The 14805-nt window shown below is 45.1% G+C and overlaps 1 protein-coding gene across 1 annotated transcript in view; it reads right to left on the bottom strand.

The window, feature by feature from the left end:
- plxna2 (plexin A2) overlaps positions 1-14805 on the bottom strand; it is a gene marked incomplete at its 5' end in the record, with an annotated part of 219011 nt that overhangs the window by 33803 nt on the left and 170403 nt on the right. Inside the window, 2 exons of the mRNA XM_079514160.1 lie at positions 141-207; positions 12640-12908. Of these exons, the coding sequence (XP_079370286.1) occupies positions 141-207; positions 12640-12908 (336 nt within the window). The remainder of the gene's footprint in view (positions 1-140; positions 208-12639; positions 12909-14805) is intronic.

Genomic DNA, 14805 nt, shown 5'->3' with positions numbered 1-14805 from the left:
AGTAAGTGACTACAAGGGTTATTATTGAGTCAAATGCCTCTCGAACCCACCCACACGCACAACACTCATGTTCTACAATACACTAATACACAATCAGACAGCAACAAACACGCAAACGTGGATACACACATGAACCTCACCTTGAGGAACTTGTGCAGAAGGAAGGCGAACCAGTTAGTCAGCATCTTCTCTGCAACCGACTCCGTTCTGAAGTGACAAAAAAAGAAAACATTAGCAGAAACCAAATGGGCTCCCATATTTACACTAATTTGATAGACAGCAACGTTGATGTATCATTGGAAATAGAGATATCCATAATTGTGTGTCTGTATACACTAAACACACCACAGCGGTGCCTCAGCCTGGGTGCCACGCATACAATTAGCAGTGTTCACGGTTAGCCACTTAAACCAGATTCCCAATAGCTCTATACATGCCCCACTACCGTTTTCATTCTACACTTCATTTCTTGACAATTGAAAAGAGCAGATCTAAAAGCTCACAACTCGGAACTAGTGGAACCGTACTCCCTAGTTACAGTACAGTACAGTACAGTACAGTACAGTACAGTACAGTACAGTACAGTACAGTACAGTACAGTACAGTACAGTACAGTACCCCCACACAGAGTTACATCACTCACTTCACATGGGTGTGATTTTTTATTTATTTTTTGCTTTGTCCTAACTCCTGTCCTGTATCTACACTAGTATGTTGTTGCACAGGCCTTTTCTAATGATGGGTTTTCCATGTACAGCCCTTTGGTTAAATCCTTTGCTGCATCTAGTTTGACCGCTTCACTGCCGCTCATTGACTCCAATGTTATGGAGCTTGTAGTCCTTCCGGGTTACACAGGAAGGTGGGGGCTTCCGGTAGTGGAACGACTCATCACAACACAGCCCCCAGCCTTTAGCTAGCAGAACAACCAGCTACATTGTCGATGCGATGCGATACAAAATCACAAATGATTTACGATCGTCGTGTGCGTGCCAGCGCACCATGGACAGCTCTCGAACCTTTGGAGATACGGCGCTTTGGAAATCGGGTTATAATGGAGGCTCAACGGAGCTGGATTTAAAAAAAAACATTGCTGTTGGTGAAGGAGGAGAGCTATACTAGCCGGAGCAATGCTAAAAGGTAAACAGACCGACCGTTCATATATGGATTAAACATATGTCTACGTTTATAAACGTAGATGGCAATAAAATAATTAATTTCAAATGTTTTAAATGTGCAATATGATGCAATATTTGATTTCAATGTACAGTACTTCATGTGTTTGAGTGTATGAATGCGAGTGTCTCATATGGAAGCTTGATCGTGTATGTTCACATGTGCATGTGTGTACTGTAGGCTATGTGCACATGCATATTTAAGTGTAGGCAGTGTGTGTGTGTGTGTGTGTGCGTGCGTGCGTGCGTGCGTGCGTGCGTGCGTGCGTGCGTGCGTGCGTGCGTGCGTGCACATGTATGCATATCTGGGAGTTTTTGAAGACAGCGGGGTCTTGGCAGCTGTGACAAGCCTCAGCTGTTAAGAGAGAGTGTTGCTGTCACGGCCAGGTAACTCACGGACCAAAACCATCCCTTCTCCCATTTCCCGTTTACTCCGCCTCGCTCGCCCCTTCCCTTCCCCTCTCCTCCCCTCACTGCCTCAATCACACAGATGCAGCCTGCTACTGGGTTTGATTGGGCATGAAAATACACAATGACTGGTGACCCCTGGACCATTTCCACCATAGAGCAAGACAGCCAGAGAGTGCTAGAGGAATGTTTTTCTTAAAAAAAATAATCTTGCCCTCCATGTCTTGTCTTCATCCATCACTCAATGCCAGACAACCCGAACCCCCCCACCTGAAACACGAGGAGGGCTCTAGCATGGACTGATAGAAGTTAGAGTTATTAGAGACAATAAAAGGCAAGGAGAAGAAAGAGAGAAGATGTGAAGCCCAAACAGTCTGCTGGGAATGGTTAATAAGATAGATGAAAGGGTTACTAGTGAGGAGGAGCACACGTGGATCCACACACTCTGCTGAATACCAAGCATCCCTCCTGGAAAAAAAGAGAAAAAGCTAAAACTGCTCGGATACCATCAGTGGTTTAAAGTACTTAAGTACAATTTTGAGGTACTTTACTTGAGTATTTCCAATTTCCAATACATTTCCTATACATTTCGGCCATTTGAAAATAGCCGATCTCAGATCACAATGCATTGCATTGTGGGTTTGTAGAACTGATAGTTTCAAAAGATATTTATATATTTGAAGATTTGAAACGGGACATTCTGCATAATGACTTTTCGTACTTTAAGTATAGATTTTGATGTCAATACTTTTGTACATTTTTAATTCCATACTTTTACTTGTAACAGAGTACTTCTATATTGCAGTAATGTTACTTTCACTTTCAAGAAAAACATTCTGAGTACTTCTTCCACCACAGGATACCATGCGAGCTGAGCTTGCACGCTGCTGAGACAAACCGGAAAGTCACTGCATGGCCGCCGCTTTGCAAACCGAGTGAATCTCAACCGACGTGCTCCATGAAATAAACAACAGCATCCAGCTGTGTCGGCATGGCTTTGTGTTTTGCTACGAGCTAGAGTGAGCCAAGAGACATTAGCTCTGTCATTATACCACCACCATCTGGATGCTACACAAATCTAGCACACAAGTTCCCCCATGAAGCAAGGACAATGCTGCTCACATAAGGGCAGCACGAGGGCTTGAATGTGATGTGACACATGTCACCTGGCCACAAGAAGCCCCATCAGAAACCCGGTAGCATTGTGTTGAAACCCCGTAGAGAACACAAAGGTTTAAGACCTTTGCCTCCATGGACCATCCTAATGTATCTGGAAATGGCTGTGATTACAGGGTTCTATATGATGATGGTGTCTTTACAGCCAACCACACCGAACCGTACTGTAAGTGGGGGGGTTTTAACGCTGTAGGTATCAAAGACAAGCTCTGAGCTGGGCAGGGATGATTATACCTATTCATTTCATGCTGTGAATGGACCTAAAGGAAATTACAACTATTATGGAGATAAGTGTGCTAACTTTGTGTTCGAAAGGCTGTGGGCAACGTTCAGCGAGAGGAAGCACAGCACATGTCCCAGACACATGTACAATTGTACATCCTCAGAGCCACTAGAGGTTGCATTAGACTAGTAGACATTTTTACCCACTGTACTTTACAGCTTTCAGAAGTGGTGCAGAGGTTATGCCACGGTTTGTTTTGGTCTGAACAGTGAGGCTGTCACCCTGGCACGGAGGCCGTTTCGCCATGAATGAGAGCGTCGGGTCTTTTATTGGCAGCTCATTGTGAGGATGGAGAGAGACCTGCTGGTAGTGTGATGTGCCAGCAGGGGGGTGGGGTGAGGTGGTCGGAGGTGAGGATTAGTTCACCCTTCTTCAACTGAGGGATAAGAGAGAGAGAGAGAGAGATAGAGAGAGAGAGAGAGAACGAGAGAGAACGAGAGATAAGGAGAGAGAAAGACAATGGGAGAGTGACAGAAGGGGAGAGAACTAGACATAATAGAGAGAGAGAGAGAGAGAGAAAGAGACAGACGCGGTGTCTCTGACAGCACAGCTGAAGAAAATGCGCGGGCGTGCGTGTGTGTGAGACTGTGCCTGTGGTACACCTTCCCTCTTCTTGACTCTTCTGTACACACAAACACAAACAAACACACACACAAACACAGAACCTGCTACATCAAGTCTTCATCCTAGAAAATAATGAGCAGACACTATGTCTACTACCCCAGGCTACGTTTTCAAACTGCATATTTCTAACAAATACATTTTAGTTTAAAAATAAATTGGGAAAATACCCCAAATCCCAGCTGTAATTGCCCTGTTAAATGAAGCTTTATTTAGAAGGCAGATCCAAAGCTGGTGTCTAACCAGGCACGATGACACTTATGTGGCCGAGGAGGCGCTACCAGGTCAGCTACCTGTGTGTAAAGATCCTGCAAAAGACTCGTCCGTAACTTGCTCCTCCAAGGGAGCTAGCTCTCTTGGCGTGGCTTGTTGCCTGCCGGTCTGCCGAGCTGGAGATCGGGGTTCGATTCCAGCTAAACGTTACATGTGCACCCCTCTTTGTCTACCCTCTAACTGACACCTGCCCCCCACGGTAGGCTTGTGAGACACTTGAGTGTGCTAATGGAAGTTATTAAGCATTTGAATAAGCTCAGCAACTCCTGGAGAAGGAAGAAGTCGAATAAAGGTGTTTTAATGCTCGGGTCTACGTTGCGTCCCCCTTAATATCTCTCCTGATGAACGTCATGGGAAGAGTTCTCACTCGCGCACGCACACGCGCGCACACACACGCACACACGCACACACACACCACGCACACACACACGGTCCATCCTTCCCTCTCTCTATTAATTGAGCCATGGTAATGACCATCAGGATTTCATTATCGCAAAGAGCTCTCAGAGTAAGGGGGTGGGGGGGCTTGCTTCCTGTCCTCCTAATGGTAAATAGGTAGACGGTGGCGGCGGGGACGTAGATTACCCTCCCACCACCACCAACCTAGTTAATGACGCTGCTCTCTGTTGCTCTGCATGGGCGGGAATGTCATTAGAGAAGAGAAAAAAATAAACGCTGAGGAGGAAAGAATAATACTGAGGGCTCTGAGGAGCCTCAAGGTGACGGAGCCGATGTTGTGCGATTCCATTAAAAGAACATTAGACATAAAAGGGAAAGCGGCAGACAGCAAAGGGAGGGAGAGAAACACGGAAGACAGACGCGTAGAATAGTTTAATGCAGCGAAGAGGAGCCTTTTTATGGCTGAATGAAAACAGACAGACAGACAGACAGACAGACAGACAGACAGACAGACAGACAGACAGACAGACAGACAGACAGACAGACAGGCAGGCAGACAGGCAGGCAGGCATGCAGGCAGGCAGGCAGGCAGGCAGGCAGGCAGGCAGGCTTTGTAGTTTGTAAAGGACATAATAATGACAAAGGGAGGATTTGGAACGAGGAGAGTAATATAAAGTGAAAGCAATTAGATAGTTCATTAACCATTTAGGTCGTTTAAAGAAATAGACAAAATGGCAGAAGCGACACGTTGATAGATTGCTACTTTTGCATTTGAAATCTTTTGAAAGTTTAGGAAATATTTGGGGAAAATGTAATATCATCTCATCTAAGCTACATAAAGAAGAACACATGTATGCACCATATAAGTAATATAATAGAGACTAGTGATGGGAGATTAATCGACAAACACATCGGTATCGGGCGATTCTAGTTGTTTTTAGATTCATCGGCATCGGTCTGATTAATGAATCAGATCGATGAATTAATCGGTCCGATTAATCGGTCTGTCTTTACAGAACGATTGGATGCAACTTTAACTTTCTCACTAAGGAAATGCTAAATAACACATAAATATTGGTTTCAAATAATGCAATAATTTATTAACTACAATAAGACTGCTGAGAACTAAGACATGCCAACAGCAGCAGGAACCATGGAGGGGAGGCACTGATGTAGTTAAAGCTACCGTCTCAAGCTATATTGTCAGAAAATCTATCCCAGAAGACAGAAGACATGTATAAACAATCACAGGCGTTATGAAAAGGATCACGTTAATTTGATAACATCTCAATTTACAAATGCTGTTGTTTGGCAGGAGACACTAAAGTCTCAGATATAATATCAGTGTGGCACTTGAAACGCTCCTTAATGAGCATACTATATTCAGTCTGCGCAGTCAACTGTATTACCACCAGGCAAGTGAGGCAACAAGAATGTAACAGCCTGCACAGTCAACTGTATTACCACCACCAGGCAACAACAACAAGAATGTAACAGCCTGCACAGTCAACTGTATTACCACTACCAGGCAACAACAACAAGAATGTAACAGCCTGCGCAGTCAACTGTATTACCACCACCAGGCAACAACAACAAGAATGTAACAGCCTGCACAGTCAACTGTATTACCACCACCAGGCAACAACAACAAGAATGTAACAGCCTGCGCAGTCAACTGCATTACCACCACCAGGCAACAATAATGTAACAGCCTGCGCAGTCAACTGCATTACCACCACCAGGCAACAATAATGTAACAGCCTGCGCAGTCAACTGCATTACCACCACCAGGCAACAAGAATGTAACAGCCTGCGCAGTCAACTGCATTACCACCACCAGGCAACAATAATGTAACAGCCTGCGCAGTCAACTGCATTACCACCACCAGGCAACAATAATGTAACAGTCTGCGCAGTCAACTGTATTACCACCACCAGGCAACATGAATGTAACAGCCTGCGCAGTCAACTGCATTACCACCACCAGGCAACAATAATGTAACAGCCTGCGCAGTCAACTGCATTACCACCACCAGGCAACAATAATGTAACAGTCTGCGCAGTCAACTGTATTACCACCACCAGGCAACATGAATGTAACAGCCTGCGCAGCGCAGTCAACTGCATTACCACCACCAGGCAACAATAATGTAACAGTCTGCGCAGTCAACTGCATTACCACCACCAGGCAACAATAATGTAACAGCCTGCGCAGTCAACTGCATTACCACCACCAGGCAACATGAATGTAACAGCCTGCGCAGTCAACTGCATTACCACCACCAGGCAACAATAATGTAACAGTCTGCGCAGTCAACTGCATTACCACCACCAGGCAACATGAATGTAACAGCCTGCGCAGTCAACTGTATTACCACCAACAGACAACATGAATGTAACAGCCTGCGCAGTCAACTGCATTACCACCACCAGGCAACATGAATGTAACAGCCTGCGCAGTCAACTGCATTACCACCACCAGACAACATGAATGTAACAGCCTGCGCAGTCAACTGCATTACCACCACCAGGCAACATGAATGTAACAGCCTGCGCAGTCAACTGCATTACCATTGATTGATTGATTGATTGATTGAAGAATTTATTAACAGTTTGCAGAATTACAGTACATTTCAAGCACAAACTCAATACAAAGGCTGTTAACTGTGAGTGGACGACCCAATTAAGCATTACACTTGTTTCCAATAGGGTCCACCATGTTCAAATCATCAAAACATTTAGAGACGTACAAATAGACACTTCTATAGACAGACCAGGAATTCATCATAAAGGAGGTAAAAAGGGAAAAGAAACATATACAGTGAGGGGAAAAAAAAGGGGTGGGCGGTGGGGGGGATTCACGTTCAGCTCCGTTAATTTGTTTGTTTTCCTTGGAGGAGCACATTTTGGTGGCATAGGAGCGAAAAGAATTTAGTCCCTTGTTTGTGCCGAATATGGGTTGTAAATGGTTCGTTGCACTCCCTCTGGTGTTGTGGGTGTGGACTTCGTTAACATTAAGGAAGTATCTAGACAGGTACATGGGTATCTTGGTGGTGTATCGAATCTTGTGGACCAGACCCATTGCAAGATGCTGTACTCTGTCGTCGACCCTAAGCCATTCCAGCCTGTCGAAGTGGGCAGGGGTGAGGTGGGTTCGGGGGGCTAAGTCAAGTAGGAGCCTGACCAGTTTGTTTTGGGAAGTCTGGAGCCTGGTTTTAAGGGCCTTTGAGGTGCTGTGGTACCAGGAGGTGCATGCATAGTCAAAGAAACCCTGTACAAGGGCTCCTGTTAAGGTTTTCAAGGTGTTTTTGTTGACCAGTGAGGAGATCCTGTAAAGGAATCTTGTTCTATGGTTGACCTTTTTGATTACGTTGGTGGCCATTTTATCACCGGAAAGATTAGCCTCCAGACAACATGAATGTAACAGCCTGCACAGTCAACTGCATTACCACCACCAGGCAACATGAATGTAACATGCATCCATGTAATGTAAAAATAATATGCTCTTTCGGCTGCTGGGTAAATATAATGAGTGGCTTTGGTCTATGCTGCCCTGGTATCTGATGGGGAAAATATAACTATTTAAAAGCTACCATATTATAAAGAAACTTGCGTGCCAACAACATATATATATATATATATATATCCATGTATTCATGAGGTATGGGGTATTAATCGATAGAAAAAACATATCTTTTGGGGTGAACTATCCCTTTAAAGGGGAATACCACTCATTTTCAACATTTTACTATGTCATTAATATACCTTAGAGCCGTTGTGTGGAAATAATATAAAAGTCCCCCCATTCTGTGTTTCCTAGAACTGGAGGTCTGAAAAGAATGTCATCAAGAAGTGATTCACCATGTTGATTTTTTTCAGACCTCCAGTTCTAGGAAACACAGAATGGGGGGGACGTTTTTTATTATTTCAGCTCTAAGGTATATTAATGACATAGTAAAATGTTGAAAATGGGTGGAATGCCCCCCTAAGCTACTATTCTGTATATTGACATACAGACAGACATTAGTAAGTAAACATTACTTGCTAATGCATTGCCCCTGGAACCAAAAAAACACATTTACAAGCACAATAGCGAGTGTCCACATCTCTGAATGTTTTCCCCTTCTCTCTCTCTCACACACACGTGCACGCACACACGTGTGCAGTGTGCACACACACACGTGTGCACGCACGCACGCACGCACGCACGCACGCACGCACGCACGCACGCACGCACGCACGCACGCACGCACGCACGCACGCACGCACGCACGCACGCACGCACGCACGCACGCACGCACGCACGCACGCACGCACGCACGCACGCACGCACGCCACACACACACACACACACACACACACACACACACACACACACACACACACACACACACACACACACACACACACACACACACACACACACACACACACACACACACACACACACACACACACACACACACACACACAGTGAGAGCTGGTGAGGATAATGTGAAAAATGTGCCAGAGAGGCTTCTATTTAGATGCTACTGGTACAGTACATCACTATTTCAGCAGAAGACAATGTCCCAGGAAATAGCCCTGCACAGTAAAAGTCTGAGTATTGAATTTGTCTCCGAGTGTACAAATGTAATCAAACGTATGGGTCCATTTGGTTACATTTGTGCACTCACAGAGTTAGAAATGGATAAATGAACACTGATGATTTTACTGTGGAACAGTAGCACACTGTCCCTCCTTCCTCCCTAATAAGTCTGTCCCTCCTTTGATCTACCATCACTATAATTATCATGATTATGATTACGATAATGATGGTGATTAATACTATCAGTGGTACAGTACAACTCATATTGCGGCGGTTGTTGTGATCATCTCTTCTTTTGAATCTTTCCTTTTTCTTTCGTATTTTCCCTCTCCTGTGTCCTCTTCGTCACCCTTTTCCCACTTATCCCCCCCATTGTGCACTCTTGTGCGTGTGGCATGACACTCCATCTTTGCAGTGGAGCACACCGGAGGAGGTGGGCTCAGTAATTAAGAGCCCCTTCGCCATTGTGTTTCCACGTCACCAGTCACCACCATGCATGTGAGGGTTAGGGTGGGCTACCCCCACCATGCATGTGAGGGTTAGGGTGGGCTACCCCCACCATGCATGTGAGGGTTAGGGTGGGCTACCCCCACCATGCATGTGAGGGTTAGGGTGGGCTACCCCCACCATGCATGTGAGGGTTAGGGTGGGCTACCCCCACCATGCATGTGAGGGTTAGGGTGGGCTACCCCACCCTCGCACTTCATGTACACTGTGCAACACTCCCGCAAAAACACAAGCAAATAGAATCACACACAGACACACACACACACACACACACAGTTACACACACAGAAATACTGACACAAATACAAGCACACATACACACAATGGAACGCACATACATAAGCCTACTTATTTATATACCTCACTCCAAATAATATGTACTATACTGTATAAGAACAGGGCCAAGGCACACATTAGCACTGCATTCATATTTCAGGACACTTGCAGATACAACAGTAAAAAAAAAACACTGGGACAGAGGGACCTATTTTTGTATAGATGTAAGCTGTTACTATGTTGTTTTCCTTAAAGGTCTCTTTTGCCGTCTCGTTGACATGTTCTACTCCATGAGGAAGGCCTTCTTTCTTTACGTGGAGAGAGCGACGGCAGAAGTTCATTAAGACAGAATGTCGACAGTATATGTTGGGATGCACTCTCAACCCGCTGTAATATGGATGAGAGCAGGAAGTGGGCCAAGTGACCCAGAGAACCCTTCCTGTACTGCATGCCGGCTCTCTGCTCAGGCCTTGTAAACCTGGTCCAGGGACTGGAAGCTCACCAATAATTCATGGACATGGAAGCTTCTCGGAGCGGCTGTGTGACACCGTGCACTGGATTCTACTATAGCCAACATGGTTTTGGTTTACTGACAGGTCATCAGAATTTTGTCAAATGCGTAAGACACACACACACACACTTGACCATGACACACAACACGCCACTGCCAATTAAGACCATATACCAGAGTCTTGCGTCGTTGTGTGTGGCTCGTAGACAAACAAAAGCAAGCATTTCACCGTCCTATAAGTAGTGATAATGGAGTGAGCAGAGGTGAATTGAAAGACGACAACAGGGAGAATGGCAACAAAGCGCAGTCCAACACCCTCACCCCTGTGCCCCGCACAAACACATTTACAAAAGAAAGCGATAGAGAAAGACGGAGAAAGAGAGGTTTGGTGTATGAGTCGGCTGGTTGGTGCTTTCAGCTTTCCTCTAAATAGGCGTCGTGAGGACAACAGCAGGCAAAGGACCATGTCAAATCGATAATCCCTTGCATTCTTCGGCACCAAACGTGGAGCGTAATCTAAAAACTATGGGATACTTAGGCCCCGCAGGCCACGCCGCTAACTGCAGGACCTGAGGATTACACGCCACTGTGTTCCCAATGGTGAAGGATATTGGAAACTTGGGCTGACGTGCGGTTCCCGCTGGTACGTGAAAATGACAGCTTAATCCAGGTCCATTTGTCGCCGCACGAGGCCTTTCTCCTGCATCTCCCTCTCTCTCTCTCTTCTCTGCTCGCCCCACCTATTGTGTCTTGCATTTATTTACTTCGGCTAATAATGACGGTCTTTATAAAAGAGAAAGCGAGGAAATTTGCATGAGAATAAAGCCTCTGCTTGAAAGGACAGCGGCTGCCTCTGTATCCTGCTCTCTTTCTTTTCTGTACAGCACACACACACACACACACACACACACACACACACACACACACACACACACACACACACACACACACACACACACACACACACACACACACACACACACACACACACACACACACACACACACACACACACACACACACACACATTTAACTAATCTTAACCTAACTCAAATTCTAACCAAAACACAAAAAAGTGTGGACCAGCAAAATGTCCTCACATAAAATTCCTTATCTTGATGTCCTTGTGAGGACATTAACATTCTCACAATGATAACAGTGCAAATACACACGTACAGTACACACCAAAGGCAAGTGTACGTGCAGACAAATACACTGTACAGGCGCACGTATGACGCATGCACAACAAATGCAAGCGTACACGCAAACACACAAACACCAAAAGCAAAAGGTGTCCTCACGAAGCTGGTCCACAGGAGCATTTTGCTCTGCTCAATTTGTTTGTTCTGAGGTTTGACATGGCGTAGCCTGTCCCTGCCCCTACAGGGCCACTAATGGAGAGAAGGACACTTGCGTAGGAACTTTGTATGGTATTTAAACATTTAGCACGTCGCCTGAAGTCCCTCGGAAAAGAATGAACATCGGGGGCAACAAGAGACAGAGAGAGAGAGAGAGAAGAGAATAGTTAAGCTGAACCATTTGCTGAATGTTTCATAAGGAGGATGAGCAAGAGTGACAGTGGCAGTGTATACAGAGAGTTGGAGAGAGAGGGAGCTAGCAAGAGAGAGAGAGAGAGAGAGCTATAGAGGACAGGGGAGGGAAAAAAAACACTTTCCGTGTTCTCTGCAGGGAATTTAAAGCATGTTTCTCGTCTGGGGACGACTGACGGCTGGATACAACTTAGCTCAACATACAGGAGCAGCAGCACTCATTACCGGCTTTACTATTGTTTAGATGGGCACACAGGGGGGGAAAAAAGAATTGACTGTATGCATCCACCGCCAGTGGAAAGATGCATGTAGAGTGCCAACCCAAGCCCCATCCATCTGTCTGTATCAATCAACATCCTCCTACCACCTCCACGGAGATGGACCACACAGGAAAGTGACTGCTATGAATACTTTCTCATGGCAACTTTGAGATGGGTGGAAATGTGAAAATGTGCATGCATGAAGATGTTCATATACAGTATTTATGTGGTATACTGTGGTATACTGGTATACATCAACTCAAATGTATTTCAAATTTCTTGAGGACACACTATACTGTATGTTTGTGTGAGCATGTGGGGTAACTTAACGGTTTTAATGTAACCACCTACTAACAAACATTTTTAAGAATACAACTTCTATGCATTTGTCTTCATTAGACAATGCGTGGAGGGTATAGACATAGGGGATGACACATCGTATGAAGAATCCGTACTAAACTGATGCTTTAACCTCAGTGTCTAGGTCATTTCATTGATAGCCATTTTGGATGTTGCCGCCTCGGTGACTGTACAATTGAACATGAACCGAACTGAGCTCTGCCACTTCAAAGCCATGCTTGCCGGCGGCGTTTGCCTCAAAGCGGCCGCTCTCACCTGCGCAGCAGCAGCTTGGGGTGGTTCTTGCTCTCCAGGTTGCGGTCGATGAGGTCGGACAGCAGGTGCTTGAGGACGTCGGTGGCGTACTCTAGGCGGCCCTGCAGCGCCGTCATGATGAGCGAGGCCACGTTGCCGCGGTCCCGCATGGAGAAGGACCGCTGCATCTCCAGCGTGCGGATGAAGGTGAGCAGGAACACCTTGTTGTTTATGAGCTGGCCGAACTGCTTCAGGGCCTTCTCCACGTTCAGCTGGCCGTTGCCAGACACCTGGTTCAGGGACAGAAACGGGAGAAAATGATGTAGGGCAGCACAATGCTACATACCCATTTTTGGGTCACAGACCAATTTGTATGGGTCACAAAACATTTGGAAAATTGTAGGATTTTTTTTTCTTTTCCTACATTTGAAAAATAGTTGTATTTTTCAATACCGACATGGTAAATAATTTTATACATTTTAAAACAAGACAAGACAAGCTTATAGATCTGCTATTTTGACTAGTTTGGGTCCCGGGCAAACGTCTAATCTCTCTTTTGGGTTTCGACCTGAAAAGTTTGGGAACCACTGCTAAATTTCATAATCGTACACTCTTAGCGTTAATTCAGACTGCTGCAATGTTTCTGGTAGGTTCTGATGCTTTAACCTATGCTCCATCATACGACGGTGTCATGTGCCAAAATGTGTAGATCGACCGGCTGTTGTGACTTTGTAGATTGGCTATTTCCGGTGTTGGACACCATCATATGTGTTTGGTATAGCTCAGTGGTGCAATGTCAAATCAGTCTGTAGGTTCCACTGCGCTCTGACCGACTGGTGTGTTATCCTAGTTGTCTATAAACATTGGTTTGCTTCATTTATTTATTCATGCCACAAAAGATTTTCGGACATCTGGCTCACCTTTTTTTCACCTTTTTATGTTTTTGATGTATGATATTTTCTATATGCTCTTGTTGTTCAGCACTTTGTGACCTTGTTCTTGAAAGGTGCTGTATAAATAAAGCTTTATTATTATTATTATTATTAGTGTGCCAAATGTAAAATCAGCCACCACTAATGACATTTCTTGGTTGTAAAGTTAGACAATATTTTTGCTGCTAGAAAGTGCTAGAAAACTGCGACAATGGTGCAATATTGAGATTGATACCATAATACTGAGGGTAAATATTGTTCTCGTTTGTCAATATCATGCAGCCCTAGTGCAACAGATAATAAATGAATGGGTGATCGATAATTCTCAGGAGTTGAATAATCTATTCTGCTGTTGAATTGGTTTCTTGACATTGCCTGACACAAAGGAAGGATATTTTCCCTTCCATACAGTGCAAAAGCAGACAACCGCACTCAAGTACTGAGAAGAATTGAGAATATACACATTATACGGTACAGTATTGATCAATGACTGACTCAGGTCTGTTTAACTTGCCTAAAACACAAACCGCTTTATTTCTGTCTGCTTTCTCTGTCAGATTATAGGCATTAAGTTCTGTGAAATGGTGGATATTTTAATTTTAAAACACAGTCAAAACATCCCAAAATATAGTGCTCAGTGCTCACACTGAGCTAGATGAACATGGACGTGTAGACAATAAGAGAGAGAGAGCAGTTGACCCTGACCTCGACCGTCAGTACAAACTAACTATGCTCAGTAAAGCTGTCACATCCTGACTCTCAGTAAAAGAAGGTTGACCCCCATCACGCTGCATCTCTCTATCCCTGAAGTGCCCTGCACTCCGTGTCTTATAAAAACAACCCATTTCCCGGCAGGGCACAGTAAAAAAGAAATCACTCTGAGAGTGTAAAAAAGTGCACAATCTCAGAGGGAACTTATTTCACTGTGCAACAGCCTCTCCCATAAAAGACATGGAACGAGGACGCCGGTTGTGGAGGGAGAGGGATTAACCAGCCAGCATTATGTTCCCCAGTGGAGGAACCCACAGGCCTGCCAGAGTGGGGGGTATTATTCAGCTCATTTCCCCTCATATTCCTTCCACTGGTGGATGAAATAGCCCCGCTTTGGGGAGCCCGTGCTGCACCCTGTTTTCCATGGGGGACTCTGAGCATGATGAGGTGCGTGCTGCTGCGAACAGTTCACTCTGTGTGTGTGTGTGTGTGTGTGTGTGTGTCTGTGTGTGTGTGTGTGTGTGTGTGTGTGTGTGTGGTATAG

The sequence above is a fragment of the Electrona antarctica genome, assembly GCF_951216825.1.
Source record: "Electrona antarctica genome assembly, chromosome: 2".
Classification (NCBI taxonomy): Eukaryota; Metazoa; Chordata; class Actinopteri; order Myctophiformes; family Myctophidae; genus Electrona; species Electrona antarctica.
This window is presented reverse-complemented; position numbering and strand designations above follow the sequence as displayed.